Source organism: Rana temporaria, chromosome 8, assembly GCF_905171775.1.
Source record: "Rana temporaria chromosome 8, aRanTem1.1, whole genome shotgun sequence".
Classification (NCBI taxonomy): Eukaryota; Metazoa; Chordata; class Amphibia; order Anura; family Ranidae; genus Rana; species Rana temporaria.
This window is the reverse complement of record NC_053496.1, coordinates 156,231,232-156,257,421: the sequence shown is the minus strand read 5'-3', so window position 1 is coordinate 156,257,421 and position 26,190 is coordinate 156,231,232. Positions and strand designations below refer to the sequence as shown.

Genomic DNA, 26,190 nt, shown 5'->3' with positions numbered 1-26,190 from the left:
ATCGGAGGTAGCCTGAAGCATTGCAAGCTGGGAGATTTGCGCAGCCTGATAATATTTTGCAATATTTGGGACTCCAAGCCCAACTTTCAGCATGTGGGCATATATGAGGTAAGGCAGGAGACCCTGGGAAGCTTGTTAGCCCAAATAAAGGAGAGAAGCCTTTTCTGGAGAAGACAAAAAGAATGCGGGGACTCGAACCAGTAGGGTCCAGAAGAAGTACAAGATCTTCGGAAAGATCGTCATCTTGACGACACAAATGAGGCCAATCCAAGATAAGGTGGGGGATCTGCCAAGATGTCATGAGCATTTTTTTGCAGAAAAAGAGTAGAGTAAGAGGGAGTCCGCTTAATACACAAATATTTTAAAGCGGAGATAGCCCAACAATACAGGAAGGTGGATTGGAGGTGCGTAACAAGGAAACCTTGTACCGTGTTCTTTAACCTCTTGTCAACCTCCCCACGTACATGTACAGCGGGACGGTGGCTCCTCCGTGCAAAATCATGTAGGTCCAGCGGACCCAATGTCTGCCAAGACCCGCCAATCTTTCCCAAACAAAGCCAGAACAGCAGTCTGCCTGTGTAAACAAGGCAGAACGCCATTCTGTTAGTAGGGAAGACAGAGATCCTCTATTTCTGCTAAGCAGGAACACGGTTCTCCATCTTCCCAGAGTTAAAGCACATCCCCCAGTTACAAAGCACTTCTAGTGAACACATTTAACCCTGTCATTAGTACAGTGACTGCATATTTTCTAGCACTGATCAATATATTGGTGTCAAAAAAAGTGTCCAATTTGCTGCAATCCCACTATACAGGGAGTGCAGAATTATTAGGCAAGTTGTATTTTTGAGGATTAATTTTATTATTGAACAACAACCATGTTCTCAATGAACCCAAAAAACTCATTAATATCAAAGCTGAATATTTTTGGAAGTCGTTTTTAGTTTGTTTTTAGTTTTAGCTATTTTAGGGGGATATCTGTGTGTGCAGGTGACTTTTACTGTGCATAATTATTAGGCAACTTAACAAAAAACAAATATATACCCATTTCAATGATTTATTTTTACCAGTGAAACCAATATAACATCTCAACATTCACAAATATACATTTCTGACATTCAAAAACAAAACAAAAACAAATCAGTGACCAATATAGCCACCTTTCTTTGCAAGGACACTCAAAAGCCTGACATCCATGGATTCTGTCAGTGTTTTGATCTGTTCACCATCAACATTGCGTTCAGCAGCAACCACAGCCTCCCAGACACTGTTCAGAGTGGTGTACTGTTTTCCCTCCTTGTAAATCTCACATTTGATGATGGACCACAGGTTCTCAATGGGGTTCAGATCAGGTGAACAAGGAGGCCATGTCATTAGTTTTTCTTCTTTTATACCCTTTCTTGCCAGCCACGCTGTGGAGTACTTGGACGCGTGTGATGGAGCATTGTCCTGCATGAAAATCATGTTTTTCTTGAAGGATGGTGACTTCTTCCTGTACCACTGCTTGAAGAAGGTGTCTTCCAGAAACTGGCAGTAGGACTGGGAGTTGAGCTAGACTCCATCCTCAACCCGAAAAGGCCCCACAAGCTCATCTTTAATGATACCAGCCCAAACCAGTACTCCACCTCCACCTTGCTGGCGTCTGAGTCGGACTGGAGCTCTCTGCCCTTTACCAATCCAGCCACGGGCCCATCCATCTGGCCCATCAAGACTCACTCTCATTTCAGCAGTCCATAAAACCTTAGAAAAATCAGTTTTGAGATATTTCTTGGCCCAGTCTTGACGTTTCAGCTTGTGTGTCTTGTTCAGTGGTGGTCGTCTTTCAGCCTTTCTTACCTTGGCCATGTCTCTGAGTATTGCACACCTTGTGCTTTTGGGCACTCCAGTGATGTTGCAGCTCTGAAATATGGCCAAACTGGTGGCAAGTGGCATCTTGGCAGCTGCACGCTTGACTTTTCTCAGTTCATGGGCAGTTATTTTGCACCTTGGTTTTTCCACACGCTTCTTGCGACCCTGTTGACTATTTTGAATGAAACGCTTGATTGTTCGATGATCACGCTTCAGAAGCTTTGCAATTTTAAGAGTGCTGCATCCCTCTGCAAGATATCTCACTATTTTGGACTTTTCGGAGCCTGTCAAGTCCTTCTTTTGACCCATTTTGCCAAAGGAAAGGAAGTTGCCTAATAATTATGCACACCTGATATAGGGTGTTGATGTCATTAGACCACACCCCTTCTCATTACAGAGATGCACATCACCTAATATGCTTAATTGGTAGAAGGCTTTCGAGCCTATACAGCTTGGAGTAAGACAACATGCATAAAGAGGATGATGTGGTCAAAATACTCATTTGCCTAATAATTCTGCACTCCCTGTAAGTCGCTAGTCTCCGCCATTACTAGTATATAAAAAAAAAAAAAGTCATCCCAGTTTGTAGACGCTACAACTTTTGCACAAACCAATCAATATACGCTTATTGGTATTTTTTGTTACCAAAAATATGTAGCAGAATACATATTGGCCTAAACTGATGAAGAAATTAGATTTTACTTTTTTTTTTTTTTTATTGGGAATGTTATATAGCGGAAAGTAAAAAAAAAATATCCCCCCCCCCCCCCAAATAGTTTTTTGTGTATAGCACAAAAAATAAAAAAAAACAGATGATCAAATACAGGCAGTCCCCTAATTACAAACATCTGACTTACAAACTACTCCTACTTACAAAAGGAGGGCGACAACAGAAAGTGAGAGCAAATCTCCCCCTAGGAAGGGAAATTCACTCCTGTAAAAGAAAAGGGTGTCTCCACTGAAGGTTTATCACCAATCCTTGTTTACACAACAACCCCAAATTTTAAAAATACATGTCATTGGGACAGGAAATGAGGTGAAATCTTCTGTACAGGTGCGCACACAGCAAAACAAATGTTACAGGGATGTTAACCGTTCCCTATGCTGTCCAAAAAGCTTAAAAAAAATTAATAAAAAAAATAAAAGTTTTTTGGACGGACTCAAAAAAAAAAAAAAAAAAAAAAAAAATAGTACCGTTCCAACTTGCACTCAGATTCAACTTAAGAACAAACCCACAGACCCTATCTTGTTTGTAACCTGGGGACTGCCTGTACCACCAAAATAAAGCTCTATTTATTGGAAAAAGAACATTTTTTTTTTTTTCATTTGTGTAAAGCGTCACATGACCAGGCAATTGTCAGTTAAAGTAACGCAGTGCAGTATCACAAAAAATGGCCTGGTCATGAAGAGGGGTGGGGGTGGGGTTAACCTTCCGGAGCTGCAGCAGTTAACATTCCTGGTCTAAATATTTGAGAGCAGATTTCAGCCTTGGAAAACGTGTTTAAAACCAAATTTATTTTAACATACCTGCTTGTTCATTGGCAGCCAGCGTCTGCTCAAACTCAATCCTTAGCATCTCGTACTCCTTTCGCACTTGTGCAAGTGTGTCCTCCAGCTGTATCACCTCAGTGCGCACCTTTTTTTGAAGAGCCACTTCATCCCGCTAAAACAATGGAGGAAAGAACTTCAATACAAGATACCAATAGTCAGAGAGAAAAAAGAAAAAAAAAACATTGCTTAGAGTCTGCTTCAGCAGTATGTTTTCTCTCAATGGGCTGACTGTACCTGTAAGACTATGTATTCAATCTCTTATATTATTATTATTATTATTATTAATTGCCTCTGCATTTGATTACTGGTTATAGTAATAATCCTCATAATTATAAGCACATGTCCAGATGCCCCCACCGCCCCCCTTTTACTTCTGATGGTAGGGTGGCTCTTGACATCCGATGTAGAGTCCCCCCCCCCCCTCCCTTGCATCAAATTGCACCCCCTTACTTTGTGCTGCTGCTGGGAAAAAGCAGAAGGGCAGAGCTGGGAATCAAAGTGTGGGGTCTGTAGGGGGACCAGAGGAGGGCCGAGTCAACTGCCAGAGCCTACCGAAAGCGGAGATTAGGGGGACTAGGAGACAAGGGACTGCTACGGCTGCAGAGAAAGGTGCACAATCTGTAGGAGTGCTGTCCTCTATGCTTTCTGACTGCACAGTCTGGTGGAGTTCAGACCTCCTCCTACTCTTCTCTGCTGGCAATTGCTGAGACAAGGTGGGGATAGAGAGGAGGTGGGTGCCGCAGCTGCAGGACAGGTGCGAGGACCACATGAAATGGATTGGAGGGCCTTGTGTTTGACACAGTGGCGTCACTAGGGTTGGTGTCACCTGGTGCGGTAAAATATGGTGTCACCCCCCCCCCCCCAATTACTTTTTTAAAATATTTTTGACCCTACCGTTTGCTCTCTGTTCTCCTTTCTTCCCATTTTCTCTCTCTCTATCCATCTTTCTTGTTCTTTCTATCCCCTTCTTCTTTCTCCCCCTTTTTCTTTGTTCCCCCCCGCCTCTCTTTCTCCAGGGCCAGAATTCACATCTCATGAGCCATACCCCTACAACTTTTTTATACCCTGAAAAAACATGGAAAATCTACTAACAGAATGCATTTCTTTACTGAGAACCTGAAATGACAGCCTGCTGTCCGACATTTTGGAGAATAAAATTTACATTATACACACTTCAAACAAATTTTGTACAAAAAAAAGAAAAGGAGAGGGAAGTATGATGCACCAAACTGTTAATCATACTGCCCCCTAGCAGCCTGCAATGCAGAGTGGCTGGAGTGCCAAATTGCCCTGGCTGCTCTTTGATTTCATGCTGATTTAGTGGGAATTTGCCCTAAAAGGGAAAGAGGGGGTGGAAGGTTAGAGACAGAAGGGGGGAGAGAGAGAGAGAGGAGGGTGGGGTGATAGAGAGGGGGATGAGAGAGAGAAAGGGGGTGGGGGTGAGAGAGAGGTAGATGGGATGGGACAGAGATGGTGGGGTAAGACAGAGAGGGAGGGGGTGGGGTTGAGGCAGAGATGGAGGGGATGGGGGTAAGACAGAGGGGGGTGGGGTGTGACAGAGATGGAGGGGGTGTGACAGAGAGGGAGGGGGTGGGGTTGAGGCAGAGAGGGAGGGGATGGGGGTAAGACAGAGGGGGGTGGGGGTGTGACAGAGATGGAGGGGGTGTGACAGAGAGGGAGGGGGTGGGGTTGAGACAGATGGAGGGGGTGGGGTGTGACAGAGAGGGAGGGGGTGGGGGTGAGACAGAAGGGGGGGGTGACAGAGAGGGAGGAGGGGTGACAGAGAGGGAGTGGGTGGGGGTGAGACAGAAGGAGGGGTGACAGAGAGGGAGGAGTTGGGGATGATACAGAAGATGGGGTGACAGAGAGGGAGGAGGGGTGACAGAGGGAGTGGGTGGGGGTGATACAGAAGGAGGGGTGACAGAGAGGGAGGAGGGGGTGACAGAGAGGGAGGGGGTGAGACAGAAGGAGGGGTGACAGAGAGGGAGGGGTGGGGTGACAGAGAGGGAGGAGGGGTGACAGACAGAAGGGGGGTGACAGGGAGGGAGCGGTGGGGGTGAGACAAAATGGGGGGTGACAGAGAGGGAGGAGGGGTGACAGAGGGGGAGGGGGTGGGGGTGAGACAGAAGGGGGGTGACAGAGAGGAAGGGGGTGAGACAGAATGGGGGTGGCAGAGGAAGGGGGTGAGACAGAATGGGGGTGACAGAGAGGGAGGGGGTGACAGAGAGGAAGGGGGTGAGACAGAAGGGGGTTGACAGAGAGGGAGGGGGTGACAGAGAGGGAGGGGTGAGACAGAATGGGGGTGACAGAGAGGAAGGGGGTGAGACAGAAGGGGGGTGACAGAGAGGGAGGGGTGACAGAGAGGAAGGGGGTGACAGAGAGGGAGGGGGTGACAGAGAGGGAGGGGGTGAGACAGAAGGGGGTTGACAGAGAGGGAGGGGGTGACAGAGAGGAAGGGGGTTAGACAGAAGGGGGGTGACAGAGAGGGAGGGGGGTGACAGAGGAAGGGGGTGAGACAGAAGGAGGGTGACAGAGAGGGAGGGGTGACAGAGAGGGAGGGGGTGAGACAGAAGGGGGTGACAGAGGGGAAGGGGGTGAGACAGAAGGGGGGTGACAGAGAGGGAGGGGGGTGACAGAGAGGAAGGGGTGGGGGTGAGACAGGATGGGGGTAACAGAGAGGGAGGGGGTGAGACAGAAGGGGGGTGACAGAGAGGGAGGGGGTGAGACAGAAGGGGGTGACAGAGAGGAAGGGGGAGGGGGTGAGACAGAATGGGGGTGACAGAGAGGGAGGGGGTGACAGAGAGGAAGGGGAAGGGGGTGAGGCAGAAGGGGGGTGACAAAGAGGGAGGGGTTGAAATGAGAGGAAGGGGGTGGGGGTGAGACAGAATGGGGGTGACAGATAGGGAGGGGGTGACAGAGAGGAAGGGGGTGAGGCAGAAGGGGGGGGTGACAGAGAGGGAGGGGGGTGACAGAGATGGGTGACAGAGGAAGGGGGTGGGGGGTGTGACATAGATGGGTGAGACCCCCCCCCCACCTCCTCACTTTTCCTGGCTCTTTACCCCTTAGCTGTTTTGGTGTTACCTGCAATACATGCACAGTGCCGCGGCCGGCGGTGGACTCTGTGGACACAACCCCCCCCTTCCTATTATTCCTGCCGCGGCCGGCGGTGGATTCTGTGGAAACCCCCCCGCCCCCAACCCGGCCCCCCCGCACCTGTTTCTAGCCGCGTCTGGAGACAGAGGACTGGTGTGGGCACTGTCAACAATCGGAATCATCACAGCAGGTGCCAGGGCAGCCGGGCAGGTCACACGTGCAGCCGTTGAGCAGCCGCCGCGCCGCTCGGGCGGAGAAACTGGAAGTACTGTGTGTGACGTGACTAACGTCACATCATCACACAGTGCCGTGTGACAGGCAGCAGGCAGGCACAGGCTGAGCTCTGCTGAGGCTCGCCTTGCCTCGCCGCTCGCTGGTCTGGCTGGCTCAGTAGGAGAGGGGAGGAAAAAGTACAAGGTCCAGTCGGAGGGACACAGACGCCGCGGCGCTGCAGCGCTGGGCATGTCATAAAAAAAAAAAAAATTTTTTTTTTAAAAATCCTCAATGCCAGGATGGTGTCACCCCTGTAGCGGGTGTCACCCGGTGCGGACCGCACCCCCCGCACCCCCCTAGCAACGCCTCTGGTTTGACACATGTTAGAGGGTAATCCACCTTGAACTGATATCCAAGGCCTCAGTCACACTGTACGTTTTAAAAACGGCAGCAGCATTGGCTGTAGAATAAGTTTTGCAGTAGCCCTTTTTTAGCTTTTTCTTTAATCCTTAAAGGGTCACTAAAGGAAAAAAAAATTTTGGCTGAAATGACTGTTTACAGGGTAAAGAGACATAAAAGTGAACTGATTCCTTTTAAAAAATGATTAAAAATATATTAAATTCTATCATATAATGTGCCTCTAGTTTCACTTTCGGTTTTAAACTGGTTTCATGTTTATGTGAAGTAAAGAGACCCACAGAACAAAAACAAACAAATCCAGGGCAGTGTTTTGTTTTTAAAATGAATCTGATTGGTTCTGAGGAGTTTTAGACACATAGCTTGGACCACAGTGAGAAGCTCCCATGAGTTTTTTCATAAGGAGCCAGACAAGCAGGAAGTGTGGAGATCACAGCAGAATTACAGCTACTTCAGAGCAAAAACGAACAATGAGGACATGAAACCAGGACTGCAGTAAGGTAAAGGAAGCTATTTAGCTAAAAAAAAAAAATTCCTTTAGTGATCCTTTAATTCTAAAAAAGCTCAAAAACGCTGATAAACGCAGAATAGCAATGTTTTTCAGAGTTGGAACGTTTTTACAGCTGAAAAACTCCTCTCAAAACCCACTAGTTCTGTGGGGTTTTTCCAACCAGAAAATGCCCCATGCCAAAAAACGTTGATAAAAGTCTTTTTGCATTGACATATAGGATGCTGGAGAGTTTATTGGCTGCAAAAAAAAAAAAAAAAAAAGCCTGAATCCCAAAAAAAAAAAGCAGCTGTAAAAATGTCCAGTGTTCATAAGGCCTAAAGTTTTAAATGCTCACTTGAAAATACAGCTCCTTCAATATATGCAGGCTTACAAATATATTTCCTATTTTCCTCTTTTTGAATAGATCCCCTTAGGTCTCGGTTCACACTGGGGCAGCTTCAAAGTTGCCCGACTCTGAAGCCGCCCCGCACAGCGAGACTTCAGTATGGCTTGCAAACGACTTCCGTAATAGTCAATGCTCCGAAGTTAACCCCCCCCCCCCCCCCGCAAGTAGTATAGGAACCTTTTTCTAAGTCGGAGCGACTTGAGTCGCTCAGATTAGAACGGTTCCATTGCACTGAATGGAGCGCGACTTGTCAGGTGGCCAAGTCACCCCAGTGTGAACCGAGCATAAAGGTCCAGCTTTACTTTAAAGTACAATTGCAACTTTGATTTTAAAAAAAAAACAATATTATAATGAGCCTAGCACACTCTTTAAATTAGCAATATAAAATGATAAACTTTTTTTTCCCCACAGATTTTGTCATCGTCTGCCAAATTAAAGTGATTGTAACAGTTTTTCTTCTTTTACTACTTACTTACCTCCTCTGTGCAGTTGGCTTTGCACAGAGCAGCCTGGATCTCCCTCTTCTCGTGTCCCTCTTTGGCACTCCTGTTGAATGCCCCCACAGCAGGCACCTGAGCCAAGCTGCAGCTCCCTGTGTCCATTCAGGCATGGAGCCGCGGCCCTGCCCCCTTTCTTTCCTCATTGGCTGACCGAAATTGATTGACAGCAGTGGGAGCCAATGGCGCAACACTTCTCTACAAATCCCAGCATTCAATGCACCAAATAAACATTACCCTCGCCCACCTCTGGCCACCAGTTAGCCGAGTGATTGAAACATAAATCGCAGTCTAAGTGTCAAACAAAGCGTACATAAATTCCTTTGGACCTGCACGATTTTAAAATATAAATAATAATAAAAAAAAAAAAAAAACTGCGCTGTTAACCTACAAATACAATAAACATCATAAGGAGTTGCATCACAGAACATATATCTGAATTAAAAAAAATGAAAATGCAAGATATATATATATATATATATATATATATATATATATATTTTTTTTTTTATTTATTTATTTTTTTTTCAGAAATTTTTAAAAATCTATATCCATCTATTTATCTAAATAATCACAAGAACAAGTATGTGAACCCTTTGGAATGATATGGATTTCTGCACAAATTGGTCATAAAATGTGATCTGATCTTCATCCAAGGTCACAACAATAGACAATCACAGTCTGCTTAAAACTAATAACACACAAAGAATTACCATGTTTTTATTGAACATTCAAAATGCAGGTGGAAAAAGTATGTGAACCCTTGGATTTAATAACTGGTTGAACCTCCTTTGGCAGCAATAACTTTAATCAAACTTTTCCTGTAGTTGCAGATCAGACGGTCAGGAGTAATTTTTGACCATTCCTCTTTACAGAACAGCAATATTCTTGGGATGTCTGGTGTGAATTGCTTTGAGGTCATGCCACAGCATCACAAATCGGGTTGAGGTCAGGACTCTGACTGGGCCACTTCAGAATGTGTATTTTTTTACGTTTAAGCCATTCTGTTGATTTACTTCTATGCTTTGCGTCGTTGTCCTGTTGCAACACCCATCTTCTTTCTGTTAAGCTTCCGCTGGTGGACAGATGGCCTTAAGTTCTCCTGCAAATTGTCTTGATAAACTTGGGAATTAATTTTTCCTTCGATGATAGCAATGCGCCCAGGCACTGATGCAGCCCCGAACCATGATGCCTCCACCACCATACTTCACAGTTGGGATGAGGTTTTGATGTTAGTGTGCTGTGCCTCTTTCTCCACACATAGTGTTGTGCGTTTCTTCCAAACAACTCAACTTTGGTTTCATCTGTCCACAGAATATTTTGCCAGTACTGCTGTGGAACAGCCAGGTGCTCTTGTGCAAACTGTAAACATGCAGCAATGTTTTTTTTGGACAGCATCTTGACAGGACGGCCACTCCTAGGGAGAGTAGTAACAGTGCTGAACTTTCTCCATTAATAGACAATGTGTCTTACTGTGGACTGATGAACAGCAAGGCTTTTGGAGATACTTTTATAACCCTTTCCAGCTTTATGCAAGTCAACAATTCTTTATCGTAGGTCTTCTGAGAGCTCTTTTGTGCGAGGCATCATTCACATCAGGCAATGCTTCTTATGAAAAGCAAACCCAGAACTGGTGTGTATTTTTTATAGGGCAGGGCAGCTGTAACCAACACCTCCAATCTCATCTCATTGTTTGGACTCCAGTTGGCCGACGCCTCACTTCAATTAGCTCTTGGAGATGTCATTAGTCTAGGGGTTCACATTCTTTTTCCACCTGCACTGTGAATGTTTACATGGTGTGTTCAATAAAAACATGGTAACATTTAATTATTTGTGTGTTATTAGTTTAAGCAGACTGATTGTCTATTGTTGTGACTCAGATGAAGATCAGATCACATTTTATGACCAATTTGTGCAGAAATCCATATTTCAAAAGGGTTCACATACTTGAATGATTGTAGCAACACAATAGATTTTAAAAGCTTGTTCCCAAATGGTTTGAATGGGTTTGGCTAAATAGAATTGGAGTAGTAGGGAGATCTTCCAATGGGAACAATTGTACCAGTGAAACTTGTTTATTCCTTCGATTAGTATGGAGCGATTATCTTTCACTTTATATGGTGTCTCAAGACCAGAAGTGAAGAAAAATCTCCTCAAAAAAGGCACACAAAAAAAAAAAAAAAAAACACACACAAGCGCGCGCACACACACACACACACACACACACACACACACACACACACACACACACACCTATTGGGGTTTTAACCAATCAAAGCCATAACAAAAAAAAAACAAAAAAAAAATCACATTTTGACTTTTGATATACTTTGAGTGTAGTAGCACATACTACATTTGCTATTTTTTTTTTGCTGTATTTTCTCCTGTGAAAGCAGGAATGTTACTTTAAGGCATCATTTAAAAGGTGTAGTTGTATACTCACTTCAATGAGCTCTAGCTGACGTTGGTGATTTCCACGTGTCCCATGCAGTAGAGAACGAGCCTCATCCAACTGTGCTTTTAACTGCAGTGACTCATTGTACAGGACAGAGAATTGTGACTGCATGCAGCGGTATTCTGGAGACACCCGCACATTGTCCTCTACTGATCTTGACAGCTGCTCCTAGACAGCACAGGAAAATAAAAATAAAATGGTCAGAGTTCAAAGCCGTTAACTTACAATGCAGAAACACCCTACAGACACATGACAAAAGCATCTTACAAACACTTCATTTACACCAGCAAAGCTGCTCTGCTCCCCTACTTGTGTCCATGTACCAAGAATGCCTAACACAAGCAGGAAAGAACACCACCCTTGTGCTTTAGTTTAGTGGTCAACCTCTTATCTTAGAGACAGAGCTTATACCCTAGAGCAGAATTTTCCAACTAGGGTGCCTTCAGGTTTCTTCAGGGGTGCCTTGGCAAAATGCCCATAAATGTTATATAAGCCATAAGTTGGATCAAACCTGCCTTTTAGTAACATAAAGCCACAGATATTCATTATGTACCATTACAACCTTTGTTCCGGCAGCGCCTTAACAATCAATGAGTAACGGCATGAAGCACAGCATCCTCGTTTGCCCCTTCCCTGTGCCTCTTTGTCAGCACTGGGGTCACATTAGCTGTGTGAGCAAGAGAAACATTGAAATACAAGTCGGTACCAGTATGCAGAGGTGTATTGCTTTGGAAGAATAAATCACTTCTAGTATTGGGTGGCCCACGTGTATGGATGTTGCTGCATTATGTATAACTATTAGTTTTGTTTTTTTACATTTTAGAAAAGAGTTAAACATGCAAGAGAAATGTAATTTACAGATGGTTCCAAACTACGAAAGCAAAGAAGTCATTGGGCAAGGAAGAACTAAAGAATTAACCTGCAAGTCCTTGTTCTCTGAAGTCACTTCATGCAAGTCTTGCTTGATCTTATCCAGTTCTTGAAGGCGGTTCACAGCCAGCTCTTTATTCATGTCAACTTCATTGGTCATTTCTTCAAACTGCAGAAATCAAAAATAAATCATACCCTACTGAACAGGTCTTAGGTACCACAATTAAAAGAGCCCTGAGAGAGGCACAAAGTGAAAACGGCTTGTCAGGAAGTTTCGAATCGCTAAAGGAGAGAGTTGGAAAAGTGGGTGCAAAGGGAAAATCCTTGTGGCCATACGAGTTTTAAAATGACCCAAGACTGGAAACAGCAGTAGTAGAAGCAATAGGCCATTCCTGTAGTTTTAGAGTAGTACACGCTTCATCAATAAGAGCAAAAATTGTGTTCTTTAGTTTGGAACCGATAGTAGTAGACTGCAACTCTTCAGTCTCTGCAGTCGATTGTCGTTAAGGCTGTGGGCGAGTCAGATATAGGACCTACAGGAGAGGGTGCAGGTATGCGCTAGTGGCCTCTGGGATCAGTCAGTAAAATAAATGGGTAATTTGGGTCATATAATCTTAAACAGTGGTAAAAACCTCCTAGGACAAAAAACAGACCGACTTATGCAGCAGAGGTAAATGGGAAGAGAGAAGAACTGGTGCTAGTCCCTGAAGTCCTTTAAAAAGGAATCCTTATTTCATGTGCAGTGTGCAAATTAGTGATGCATACTAAAATAACTGATTAATTAAATAACAGATGCAACAAAGTGCTATGCAATCCAAAGTGCTAATGTGCCTGTGCAAATCACTGCAAAATAAGAAATATATGTGCAATAAAAACGAGAACACAACTTGAAGTTCCATATCCATAAAAAAAAAAAAATATATAAATATTATTATGTTGGGGCGCCTGTTCTGCCCCTACTGGTGTAAAGAAAAATTGTGCAAATAGACAACAATGCAGTTAGTGCAATAAAGAGTCCTTGTAAAAAGGTAAATTAATCCGGTTTTCAGGTGCTGAGTGGTTCGGAAAGTGCTTAGTGCCCAGTGTAAGGAATTTCTGCTATATTCCGTGATCACAGCAATCTGTGCTCTTAGGCCTCGTACACACGATAGGTTAACCAGAGGACAACGGTCTGACAGACCGTTTTCATCGGTCAAAACCGATTGTGTGTGGGCCCCAATTGCTTTTTTTTAACCGAAGGTTAAATAACCTATCTTGCTTTAAAATGTACCCGATGGATTGCTAACCGATAGGTCAAAACCGATTGTTAGTATGCAAAACCATCGGTTAAAAACCTGCGCATGCTCAGAATCAAGTCGACGCACGCTTGGAAGCATTGAACTTCGTTTTTTTCAGCACGTCGTCGTGTTTTACGTCACCGCGTTCTGACACAATCGGTTATTTAACCTATGGTGTGTAGGCGTGATGGACCATCAGTCAGCTTCATCGGTTAACCTATGACAACGGTCCTTCAGATCGTAGTCCTCTGGTTAACCTATCATGTGTACGAGGCCTCACACAGCCCACACTCACCAACTTTTTCACCCCCTCTTGGTGGGAGAGGGGTTGCTGGCTGGTGGTCAGGAGGCTTTCTTTCCTTACACCGATCAATGTGTGAGAGAAAACAGTATTTCCTGATCACCAGCCAGTAAATGAGGGTAAGCAGCTAAATGCAACCTGTGTTTACACTAGAATGCTGTGATTGGTCACAATGATCACTTGGTACAGAGCCACGCTCATTGGCTCTGTACCTTTTGCCTGTAATTATCTGTGTCCAATCACAGCGCAGATACCGGACTGTGAACGCATGAGCACAGTTTTTGGAGGACGTACATGTACAGTGGGTGGCCTTAAAATAGGGTAGAAGTTAAGAGTCAAAGTTATGTCAAGTTGACAGATACTGCTAAATTTGGTCTAAGCTGCAATGACCATTGGTCAAAAAGCAGTTAAAGACTGAACCCTGTAGTTAATCTGAAGTGCGGAGCTCTACAGGCCCACAATCTGGAGAAAAAAAAAAAGGGGGGGGTCAGACTGACAAGGTATCCTTTTTTTCACCCTAGCCTTTATGCTTTGATTTACCTTCTTTGAGTTGATGGTAATTGTTCCGCCATACAAGCTGCTGCCAGCACCATACACCTTGTAGCCTTTCGAATTCACCTAAGGGAGACAAAAAAAAAAAACCTTGAGGCACCTGATCATTGAAAAGACATACTGGACCTTATTTACCAAAGCCTCGGGAGGAAATCATCTGTCCCAAGTCATGCTGTACACACAACTTTTGACACAATTTTTTTTTTCAGCACATTTAAAAATTATATATATATATATATATATATATATATATATATATATATATATATATATATATATATATATATATATACACATATACACACACACACACACACACACACACACACACACACACACACATATATATATATATATATATATATATATATATATATATATAAAAAAAAAAAAAAAGAAGAGTGGTTTGCTTTTTTTTGCCCCCCAGCAAGACAACAGACTGCTGTAATTACAGAAGCTTTGATGAAACTAAGGCCTATCCCCAACAACACAGGTCTGTATCTTACCCTCTCAAGGACCTCAGACAAGTGTCTGTTCAAGCGCTGCTCTCTTTTGCGGACCTTGTCGATGTCCCACTGTAGATCTTCAATGAGGCCATCCAGGTGTGAGACACGAGATTCTGCATTCTCCAACCGGGACTGCAGCTGAGTGAACTGAACAAATGAAAAAAAAAGGAAGCAGTTATAGTTAAAGCGGGAGTTCACCCATTTCTAATTTTTTTTTTTCTCCCCTTAGATTCCTGCTCGTTCGGTCTAGGGGAATCGGCTATTTGTATTAAAATATGAGCAGTACTTACCCGTTTTCGAGCTGCATCTTCTTCCGTCGCTTCCGGGTATGGGTCTTCGGGAGCGGGCGTTCCTTCTTGATTGACAGGCTTCCGACGGTCGCATCCATCGCGTCACTCGTAGCCGAAAGAAGCCGAACATAGGTGCGGCTGTATACTGCGCCTGCGCACCGACGTTCGGCTTCTTTCGGAAAATCGTGACGCGATGGATGCGACCGTCGGAAGCCTCTCGGAAGACTGTCAATCAAGAAGGAACGCCCATTCCCGCAGCCCATACCCGGAAGCGACGGAGAGGATGCATCTCGTAAACGGGTAAGTACTGCACATATTTTAAAACAAATTGCCGATTCCCCTAGAGAAAACGAGCAGGAATCTAAGGGGAAAAAGTGCCCTCTAAGGGTGAACCCCCGCTTTAAGCATGAGGCTGAAATGCTGTGCCAAATATAGCTGCATTCCAGCAGGAGCGTAATTTGCAGTTCTTCCAAAGGTAGGCTGTATGCTGGCCATGGGCAAGGATTGTGTAGAACAGTTACCACCTAATAATGATAATATCCTCCCCAAGTCCTGTTACTCCTGGTATCCTTCCTATGTTACCCTGCTCATTCACCCATCAGCTTATGAGCAGCATCAATTGCAAGCCTGATTTTGAACTGTCAGTCAGCAAATTAAAAAAACACAATGCTTCAGGAAGCTACAACACCTGAACTGAACTGCTTTAGTCTAGGACACAGGTGTCAAACACAAGGCCTGCGGGCCGAATCCGGCCCATTTCATGTGGCCCCTGCAACTGTAGGAGAGCTCCAGCCCTCTTCTGGTCCTCCTGCAGACCCCTACTTTCTGCTTTCAAGCAATTCATCCAGCCTGTTCCCAGCAGCAGCATAAGGAAAGGGGGTGCACTGTGATGCAAGGGAGAGTGGGGGGGACTCAACTTCTGATGGTGGGGTGGCTCTTGACAACTAATTTAAAAAGGGGAGGGAATCTAATCTTACAGATACAACCCGCCCTTTTGAGGGCAATCATAATGCTAATGCAGCCCACAATGAAATTGAGTTTGACACCCGGGTATAGGACAATGGTCATCAGGAAAAGCAGCCATTTCCAACCAGGGTGAAAAACTGCATAATTTTAGTGTAAGCACCAAGCGCATGGGATTTGCGTTTTGGGAAGGTGGAGTTTTGTAGTTCACTACGCACTTTGCTAGAGCATATATTCAGGTCTGGATCAAGAAACACTTGATACAGATCTCAACTGGGATTTGTTAGAGACATTTATCTGTGATTATACAATTTAAGTGTAAAAGGACACCTTGGATGGACCAAAGGCCTCATGCCCACGGACGTTTTAAAAAACGGGCTGTAAAGCAATTTTTTTCCGTGTTTTGCATTGAATTCAATGCACGTTTTGCCGCGCTAGCTTTCAGCCGCGTTTTTCTTTCTCTATTCAAAATCAATGGTTCCATATGGGAGCCAAATTGATTTTAATAGAGGTCGCACCAGAAGTCGGATCAAAATGAGCTGGAAGAAGACAGTGGAGAAAGATCCGGAGAGCGCAGAGAAGGCACCGGAAAGGGGGGAGAAGACGCCGGAGAGAGCGAAGAAGTCGGAAGAAAACAACCGAAGTCGGAAGAAGACCCCCGGAACTGCCTAATAAAATATGAAAACATGAGTGATATTGAGGCCTCATGCTCACGAACGTTTTTACAGACACTTTTCTGAGCGTTTTTTGCAGCTTAAAAACGTCTCTCTATGTTGGCCTATGGCCTCATACCCACCATGACGTTTTTGAGCTGTAAATGGCTTTTCACGTTAAATTAATAGATCCATCACATATTTTTATTACATATTTTACTTTGAAGAGCATGGTATTTATATACGATTGTATAAGATTTCTAGACCATGTTGGTCTGTATGTGTATTGTGAATTTATAATATATATATATATTATATTTTTTTGTTTACGCATCGTGATATTGTACTTAAAGTCTTGCAGAATCTGCTGAGAAAGCCTTGACCTTGGCAAAACATGAGTCTAAACTTTTGTACAGCGACCATATGAATTTATTAAATGTTGGTTTTAATATTCAATTTTAATGATGTCTATTAAATACAATTTATTCATCTTAATTTTTTTTCTTCAATCTGATCAATATGCACCTTAAAACTCCCATTTTCTACTACATTTGAAAGGTTTCTGTATGAAACAGTTAATGAAGAGATGGACTAAAAATAATCATGGGAAACGCTAACTGGACATATTATGAAAATATACATGGGCAGGTCCGCAAAAAACGTATTTCCAAATAATGGAGTAGATCCAAAGATTTAAGAAGCTGAAGATATACAGTTCATCCGGAAAGTATTCACAGCACTTCACTTTTTCCACATTTTGCCATGTTACAGCCTTTTTCCAAAATGGATTGAATTAATTATTTTCCTCAAAATTCTACAAACAATACCCCAGAATAAGAACATGAAAGAAGTTAAAAATTGAGCTCAGGTTGATCCTGTTTCAACTGATCATCCTTGAGATGTTTCTACAACTTGGAGTCCACCTGTGGTGAATTCAGTTGATTGAACATGATTTGGAAAGACCCACACCTGTCTATATAAGGTCCCAACGTCAACAGTGCATGTCAGAGCACAAACCAAGCCATGAAGTCCAAGGAATTGTTTGTAGACCTCCGAGACAGAATTGTATCAAAGCACAGATCTGATGGAAGGGTACAGAAACATGTCTGCAGCATTGAAGGTCCAAAATGAGCACAGTGGTCTCCATCATCCGTAAATGGGAGAAGTTTGGAACCACCAGGACTCCTCCTAGAGCGGGCTGCCCGGCCAAACTGAGCGCTCTGACAGAGCTCCAGCATTTCTCTGTGGAGAGAGGAGAACCTTCCAGAAGAGCAACCATCTCAACAGCACTTCACCAATACAGTGGCCACTTCTCAGGACAAGGCACAAGACAGCCCACTTGGAGTTTGCCAAAAAGACACCTGAAGGACTCTCAGCCCATGAGAAACATAACCAGGCACCGCTCATCACCTGGCCAATACCATCCCTACAGTGAAGCATGGTGGTGGCTGCATCATGCTGTGGGTAAGTTTTTCAGCAGCAGGAACTGGAAGACTAATCAGGATCGAGGATGAATGCAGCAAAGTACAGAGACTGTTTTAGCGCACTCTGGACGTCAGACTGGGACGAAGGTTCATCTTCAAACAGGATAACGACCCTAAGCACAGAGTCAAGATAACAAAGGAGTGGCTTAGAGACAACTCTGAATGTCCTTGAGTGGCCCAGCCAGAGTCCAGACTTGAACCCGATTGAACATCACTGGGAGAGATACGAAAATGGCTGTGCACCGACATTCCCCATCCAACTTGAGCTTGAGAGGTCCTGCAAAGAACGATTAGAGAAACTGCCCAAAAATAGGCATGTCTTGTAGTATCACACTCAAAAAGACTTGAGGCTGTAATTGGTGCCAATGGTGCTTCAATGGTATTGAGCAATGTACATGGGATTTTTTTTAACTTTAAAATTGCAAAGATTTCAAACAAACTTCTTTCACGTTGTCATTATCTGGTATTGTTTGTAGAATTTTGAAGAAAATAACTAAATTTAATCCATTTTGGAATAAGGCTGTAACCAAAAAAAAAAAAAAAAAAAAACTGGAAAAAGCGAAGAGTTGTGAATACTTTCCAAATGCACTGTTAGCAACCTGACTTTTCCCATAAAAATAAAGCTTGGTTTTACCCCACTTTATTTTCTTGTTGTCGTTTTATGGGAATGGCAGCCTCACTGCATTTAATTTAAGCTGTAGCTTTCTCTGGAACTACTTTCTGATCCTTTTGACTCCTAATTTTCACGAATTGCATTTCCCTATTATAAAGCCTATATTTTTCAGCCAAACATAAATCGCCCGCTTAGCTTTAGCCAAGTAAACATACATACTATGACACTTTGTCAGGTGGCCGCACCACAAAAATCAGGATTTATCATGAACCTTTGTCATTAAAATATTGTGCTTAATCTGGCAGGTATACCACACCAGAATGTAATGCGGTGGGGCCCCCCCATTACCAAAGTCTATATTAGCACTGTGCTGGAAGTATTCATAGGCAAATACTATGAACTGAAACCTTGTGGTGAATTTCATACAATTAATTCATCAATATTAAGCATAACGTGACTGGCTGGTTCAATTTAATACAATATATGTAACAAAAATAAACAGCCTCTGCTGACCTCTTGAGTCATATTTTGTTGCTTCTCCTGTAAACGGCTGCACACTTCCTGCAAACGCACATTTTCGTTGGACAACAGAGAGTCTATCTCCTTGACAGCTTCTTCTATCTGAGATGGCTCTGCAAATAACGGGAGAAAACATTACTCCATAATAAAAAAATAAAAGAAGAAGAAACCAGCAATATTGGGTTCAATCTTCGCTGGAAAAGCTACCTATTACAGTGTGTAAGTGTTTGTCTCCTGGTTTGGCTTCCTACCACCGCCCAAAAATGTTATGGTGGGTTAAGCTTTCACCCAAATGGGCCCTAGTACGATTGTAATAATGACATTAGAGTGTAGTAGCCAGTGTAAGCAGCATTTTTATAGTGACAAAAACTAAACGATAAACAGCACATTTTCAGCCACTGACAAAAACTATGACGAAAATCAAATCCGTTTTAGTTAACCAACGCAAATGGGACAAAATGAATAAATATAGGGTTTTTTCTTCATACTTACCTGTAAAATACTTTTCTTCAAGTACATCAGGGGGACACAGAGTTAGGCTAATATTCCTTACTTACTGGGTTATACGCCATATCTAGGTGAATGGACACGGATAGACCAAAGTCTTAGGCCGCGTACACACGGTCGATCCATCCGATGAGAATGGTCCGAGGGACCGTTTTCATTGGTTCACCGCTGAAGCAGACTGATGGTCTGATGTGCGTACACACCATTGTTCCAAAACCCGATCGGGTCAGAACGCAGTGACGTAAAACACAACGACGTGCTGAAAAAAACGAAGTTCAAAGCTTGCGTCGACTTGATTCTGAGCATGCGCGGGTTTTGAACGAATGCTTTTGTGTACTAACCATCGGTTTGGACCTATCGGTCAGCGGACCATCGGTTCGATTTTAAAGCAAGTTCTCTAACTTTTGTCCGAAGGACAAAAGACCGATGGGGCATACACACGGACGGTTTGGACCGATGAAACTGAACTTCGGTCCGTTTTCATCGGTTTGGACTGATGGTGTGTACACGGCCTTAGACAGAAAGTCTTCCCCTATGTAACCCCTCCCATACAGAAAGTTACTTCAGTTTTGAAGCAAGAACTGAATCCTCAAAAGAGGGGAATGATCTCTGTGTCTCGTGATGTACTCAAAAAGGATTTTACAGGCAAGTATGATGAAAAAGAAAAATCCTATTTTCTTTATCATACATCATGGGAGACAGAGTTAGGCTATTATTCCATACTTACTGGGACGTCCCAGAGCAAAAGCCTTGAGGGGAGAGAGACACCCTGCCAAAAAAATAGCCATTAGACTTTATACAGCAGCCCACAGTACACTATGGCCGAAAGTCGAATCCTCGGCTGCTTTAACATCACAAGATGTTTTCAGGTGTAACATATGAACTGAAGACCAGGTAGCAGCCATACAAATACACAGATACCTGATGGCGAAAAGCCCAGGAGGTTCCCACACCCATGGTAAAAATGAGCTCTCACACTGAAAAGAGGGGCCCTTATGTTTCAGACCATAGGCCTGAAAGACCAAATGATGGACCCAATGGGCAATGGAAGCTGCCTGCCCTTTCTTGGGTCCTTCTGGTAAAACAAAAAAAAGGAGTCCTCTGATCTCCGCAGATCTAGACAAAAACTCTGAATGCCCCGACTACATCAAAGGAATGTAGTTGTCTCTCTTCCGCCGAAAGAGGCAGAGAGATAAAGGAAGGCAAAATAATGTCCCGAATCAAATGAAAGTCTGACACCACCTTTGGCAAGAAGTATGGAATAGGATGCAATGCCACCTTGTCATGGTGAAGGATTAAGTATAGTTCCCTACATGAAAGGGCTGCCGATTCCGTCACCCTTCTAGCCAAAATAATCGTCATCAGAAAGGCTAGCCTGCGTGACAGCAAGACAAATGGAGTTTTATTGATAGGCTCAAATCACTGTTTCTGTAACAAAGACAACACCAGGTTTAAAGAGGATGTAAACCCCAAAAAAATAAAAATAAAAAAATAAAATATTTTTTGATGTCACAATGTAGAGAATACGATTTCCTGTCATCTGTGCCCAGTCTTGCCACACATAGTTAATCCAGCTATGAGAAATCCTCTTTTATTGTTCAGTGAAATAAAACAGACATTTTCAGAGAAAACACTGTCTAAATAAAAAGTCCTTCCTGCCCTCCTTGCTTAGAGTGACAGGTTATTTACATATCTCGTGCACTAGCCTGGACACATGCACAGCCTCTGTAAAAAGTTCCCAATTCACATAGAAAATTGATTAGGGGAGATGTATATAGTCAAAAGAAAAAAAGAATGAAGCTAAATCAGTTGTTATGCAATTCCAAGGAATCACAATCACATCCCGGCAAAATTTGGAAATTTATAGGAGAAAACAGCCCCTGGGATGGTATGGATTGTAAAAATAAGATGGAATTGTTTTTATACTTACACCCAGTAAGGCTCTATTCACACTAATGCTTTGCGTTTTGCAGAAATGCAGGGAAATTTAACATGTTTCATATGGAACATGTTCACATCAATGCTTTTTTGTGCCTCTGCGTTTTTGGAAAGGGTCTGGGACTTTTTTTCATACAAAAAGCAGCATTTTGCATGTAATAGAATTCAATGGACCCGCATCCAAAACGCAGGTACAGCGTTTTTTTTGCGCTTTTTTTTAACCTGTTTATAGCTGGTTGTTAAAGGAAATGTGGAAAAAAAAACGCACATCAAAAAAACGCAGAAAGCACCGCAAAAACACTCAAAAGCAACATGCATAGGTGTGGATCGAGCCTTAAGGCTGGTTAACATTAGTGCGCAGTGCAAGATCGCAAGTGATTCCCGAATCTCACCAGTGTGAACCGAGCCTTGGTGATATTTGTAGGCTGTATGCTTTGAGGCTGGGTTCACACTGGTGCGATTCGGGAACCCTGCGAATCCACTGCGGGTTCCCACATCGCACCCGACTCGCACGGCAGTTCACACTGCCATATGCGAACTGCTGGGGAGTGTCATACAACATTAATGACACCCCCTTTCAGCTCACATATCGCACTGCGAACTGACAGTTTGGACATGAATTGGATCGCATAGGTGTGAACACCCATGCGATTCTGGTGTGGACCAAAAAAAAAAAAAAAGGGCCCTGTGCGTGTTTGGTCCAAATGAGATGAGATTTCAGCCAGTTTGTATGGCTGAAATCGCATTGCACAGACATCGCATGTGATCAGAACAGCAGTCCCTGACCCTTTCCAAAAACGCAGAGGCACAAAAAAGCATGGATGTGAACATGTTCCATATGAAACCATGTTAAATTTCCCTGCATTTCTGCAAAACGCAAAATGCATCAAAAAAAAGCATTAGTGTGAATGGAGCCTTACTGGGTGCAAGTATAAAAAGTGAGAAATCCACCCCTCCCCCACATAACACATCATGGTAATATAGGAATGTTTCATATGTGATCAGATGACCTCAGACACACCACATTGCAATAGAACAATAAAAAGAAGATCACTCAAGCTTCTACTCTGCCCAGCTCTGACTATATACATCTCCCCTAATCAATTGTCTATGTGAATTGGGAACTTTTTACAGAGGCTGTGCATGTGTCCAGGCTAGTGCACGAGATATGTAAATAACCTGTCACTCAAAGCAAGGAGGGCAGGAAGGACTTTTTATTTGGACAGGGTTTTCTCTGTAAGTCTGTTTTATTTCACTGAACAATAAAAGAGGATTGCTCAGAGATGGATTAACTATGTGTGGCAAGAATTCGGATTTCCACAGCCGACTGTAGAAGAGAGACAATTCTTCCAATCACGTATTTCCATGGATGCCATTTTCTGGCTTTATACCAAGCAATACAAGTCTTCCAGACCTTATGATAGATCTTCCTAGTGACCGCTTTCCTGGAAATTCAATAGGGTAGACACCATCGGTCCAGAGATGCCACATTCCTTCTATATCCATGCCATCAAATTTAGAGACTGTAAATTGGGGTGGAATATAGGGCCTTGAGACAGTAGATCAGGGTGGTGCGGAAGCGCCCATGGCCCGTTTACTGCCAATCTCATGATTATTGGGAACCAGGACCTTCTGGGCCAGGCTGGTGCCACCAGGATGACTGGAACCCCCTCTTCCCGAAACATGCGCAAAAAATGTGGAAGGAGAGGGATCGATTGTGAAAGCCAAAAACAAGGGTGAACTGGCTCCATGGAACTACCAGAGCGACATCCAATAGATCGACATCTGGCCACCCCCAATGCTGGCAAATTTCTTGAAACACGTTCGGGTGTAGGGACCATTCCCCCGGGCAGACCTGCTGGCGGCTCAGATAATCTGCTTTCCAGTTCCCTACCCCGAGGATATGGAACGCACATGTCCCTCTGCCCAGGCTAGTATGTGATTCACCGCCTCCCGAGCTGAACGGCTCCCAGTATTGCCTTGGTGGTTGATATCCCCTGAGCTGTGAGCCCTTCGAGGGTGGCTCCCCAGCCAGAGAGACTGGCTTCTGGTCAGTACTCTCCCAAGACACCGGGAAGGATCTTCCCTTTTGCAAAATCTGATCCTGCAACCACCAGCTTAGGCTTAAGCGTGCCCGAGGAGGACATGGGGTAATCCAGGGCTTGTACTCTTGTTCCTAGCCTACAAGATGTCTTGTTGTATAGGCCTGGAACGAAAGTGGGCATAGAAAACTGCTTTGAAGTACACCATCCTTCCCAGAACACTCAAAGAGTGCCAAATTGAGGGTGGAAAAAAATACCCTTTCCCGGACCGTATCTAGGATCAGACCTTAATACTTCAGAGACCGAGCTGGCCTCAAGGCTGACTTTTGGGTATTTATGACCCAGCCCAGGTTTTTTAAACACTGCACTGTGCAGGCTACGCCCTGTTCTAGGGCCTGCAGAGAGTAATCTCTGAGCAGGATGTAGTCCAAGTATCCGAGCACCAAGATTCCCTTGGCCCTTAAAAGATCCAGTACTGGTGCTAGGACCTTTGCAAACCCCCGGGGTGCTGTGGCAAGCCCAGAGGGCAGAGCTAAACTGAAAATGACGCTCCTCTACTGCAAATCGCAGGAACCTCTGATGAGGTTAAAAGATGGGTATGGGTAAATACGCATCCTTGATATCGATGTAGGCTAGAATGTCCCCTCAAATAGGGCCATTTCAAACACAGGAACCTGTATAATCACTCCCTGATGCACTAAATGATCTAGTGTCTGAAACAATAAAGTCTATTTTTTGAGGATCCGAACGAACGATGGATCTAAAAAACCTCTGGAGGAAGATACCCCCGCAATTTCAGCTTGTAACCATGGGATACTGTCGAGGTGACCCACTTGTCCTCAACCACTGCTCTCTAAGAGTCCGCAAAGTGAAGCAGCCTTCCCCCCACCGATAGAGTGGGTGCGTCCCCCTCAAAAGGAGGGCTTGGTGTCGGGTTTAAAAGAGATTTGAACCCAGGGCTTCTTCTGGCCCTGGCTCTAGCGCCTTGTGGGTGGCAGAACTGCTTTGGCACTGAGACACCTGAGGAAGCAGTCCCTGAGGTTTTAAAACAAGGGACGCCTAGTCCTTCTCTTCACAGGAAGTAGAGAGCTCTTCGTTCCGGAAATCTTTTGGAAATATGTATCCAAATCCTCACCCAACAAGCGTTCCCCATTGAAGGGGAACCCTGCCAACAGCTTCTTACAAGGAAGTCCGGCTGACCAGTTCTTAAGCCACACAGGTCTGCGCATGTGTATAGACAGGAGAGCCAGACGAGAGACTTGCTGTATCGAGTCCTTCAAGGCATCTACAGCAAAAACACAGTGCTCTAGATATATCTGCCCTATTTTCAGCAGGATCCCCCTTCTGGTTAGGCCTGTCGAACCGTCTGATCTGATCCCTTAGGGACTGGCAGATTCCTATTGCTGCGACATCTGGCTGAATAGCTGAACCGGCCAAAGAAAAGGAAGCCCTTAATAGTGACTCCAGTTTCATGTCAACAGGGTCCTTCTTTGCAAAGCTCGGGTACCATCTATTTAAGCATATAAGCTTTTCTCAAATGGAACCGATCGGTCAAGACCTTGGATTCATCCAAGAACTGATTTTGGGACTCAGGACCTGGAGCTCGAGAGAGTTAAAACAAAACCGTGCCCATCCACCTTACAGACACTGGTAAAAAAACTGAAGTACTTCCTGTGTGGGAGGGGTTATATATAGGTGGACTTCCTGTCTAAGACTTTGTCTACCAGTGTCCATTCACCTAGAGATGGCGTATAACCCAGTAAGGAGTAATTGCCTAACTGTGTCCTGTGATGTACGATAAAGAACTGAGGCAGGGACGTTTGGCCTCATGAACTAGCTTTTGTTTTCACGGAGCTCCGCCCTGCTTCCGCTACCCGGAAAACAAGTTGAAGAGACGGTGTGCCCCATTATGACTGCCAGAGACCAGAGCAGCACTGTCTGTGCATTACAGCCAGGCCTCCCGAGTCCTGATGAGACTGTCCCACTCCCGAGTCTCGACTCACAAGACGACTGCCAGGTGCCCACGTCCAAAACAGAGCAGACTGAGTGTGTAATACTAGTGTACATTACAATTACAGCATCCAGGGCACTGTGGATTACAGGCAACGCATTATTTAACTAAAATGTACTGGAGATTTTAGTCTACTAAAATCAACTAAAACTAAAAACACTTGCAGAAGACCAAGATGGGACTAAAACTAAAATGCCATTTTAGTCTTAAGACTAAAACTAAATAGAAATTTTCAGCCAAAATTAACACTGGTAGTAACCTTCAGCCAGGACCTGACGTGAATGGTCTTTGTACACCATGCAAACGCCTGAATTTGATTTGATTTAATTTTGTACAATACAGCTCAGGCTGGGACAGGGTAAAACACACCACAAAGATCAGTTGTGCTGTAGTTCTCATGGGCCATGCTGAGAAGAGTAGATATCTCAGTGATAAAAAAAAAATTTTAGCTCATCGGTCTCCCGTTTCTCTTTTTACTGTCCAGCAGTGTTAATTTTGGCAGCAAATTTCGATTTAGTTTAAGTCTAAGGACTAAAATGGTATTTTAGTTTTAGTCCCATTTAGGTCTTCTGCAATTGTTTTAGTCGTATTTAGTCGACTAAAATCTCCAGTACATTTTAGTAGACTAAAATCATTTTAGTTATCTAAAATCTAATGGGTGTAGCTAAATTATAATGCATTATGTAAGCATTTCTCT

General features: G+C 44.0%; 1 protein-coding gene across 2 annotated transcripts in view; it reads right to left on the bottom strand.

The window, feature by feature from the left end:
- Positions 1 to 26,190, bottom strand: part of RNF20 (ring finger protein 20) — a 66,764-nt gene that overhangs the window by 29,397 nt on the left and 11,177 nt on the right. For both annotated transcript variants that reach the window (XM_040320986.1, XM_040320987.1), the window contains exons 6-11: positions 18,990 to 19,108; positions 14,474 to 14,620; positions 13,956 to 14,033; positions 11,887 to 12,006; positions 10,956 to 11,135; positions 3,373 to 3,508 (exon numbers count right to left, since the gene is read on the bottom strand). In XM_040320986.1, the coding sequence (XP_040176920.1) occupies positions 3,373 to 3,508; positions 10,956 to 11,135; positions 11,887 to 12,006; positions 13,956 to 14,033; positions 14,474 to 14,620; positions 18,990 to 19,108 (780 nt within the window). The remainder of the gene's footprint in view (positions 1 to 3,372; positions 3,509 to 10,955; positions 11,136 to 11,886; positions 12,007 to 13,955; positions 14,034 to 14,473; positions 14,621 to 18,989; positions 19,109 to 26,190) is intronic.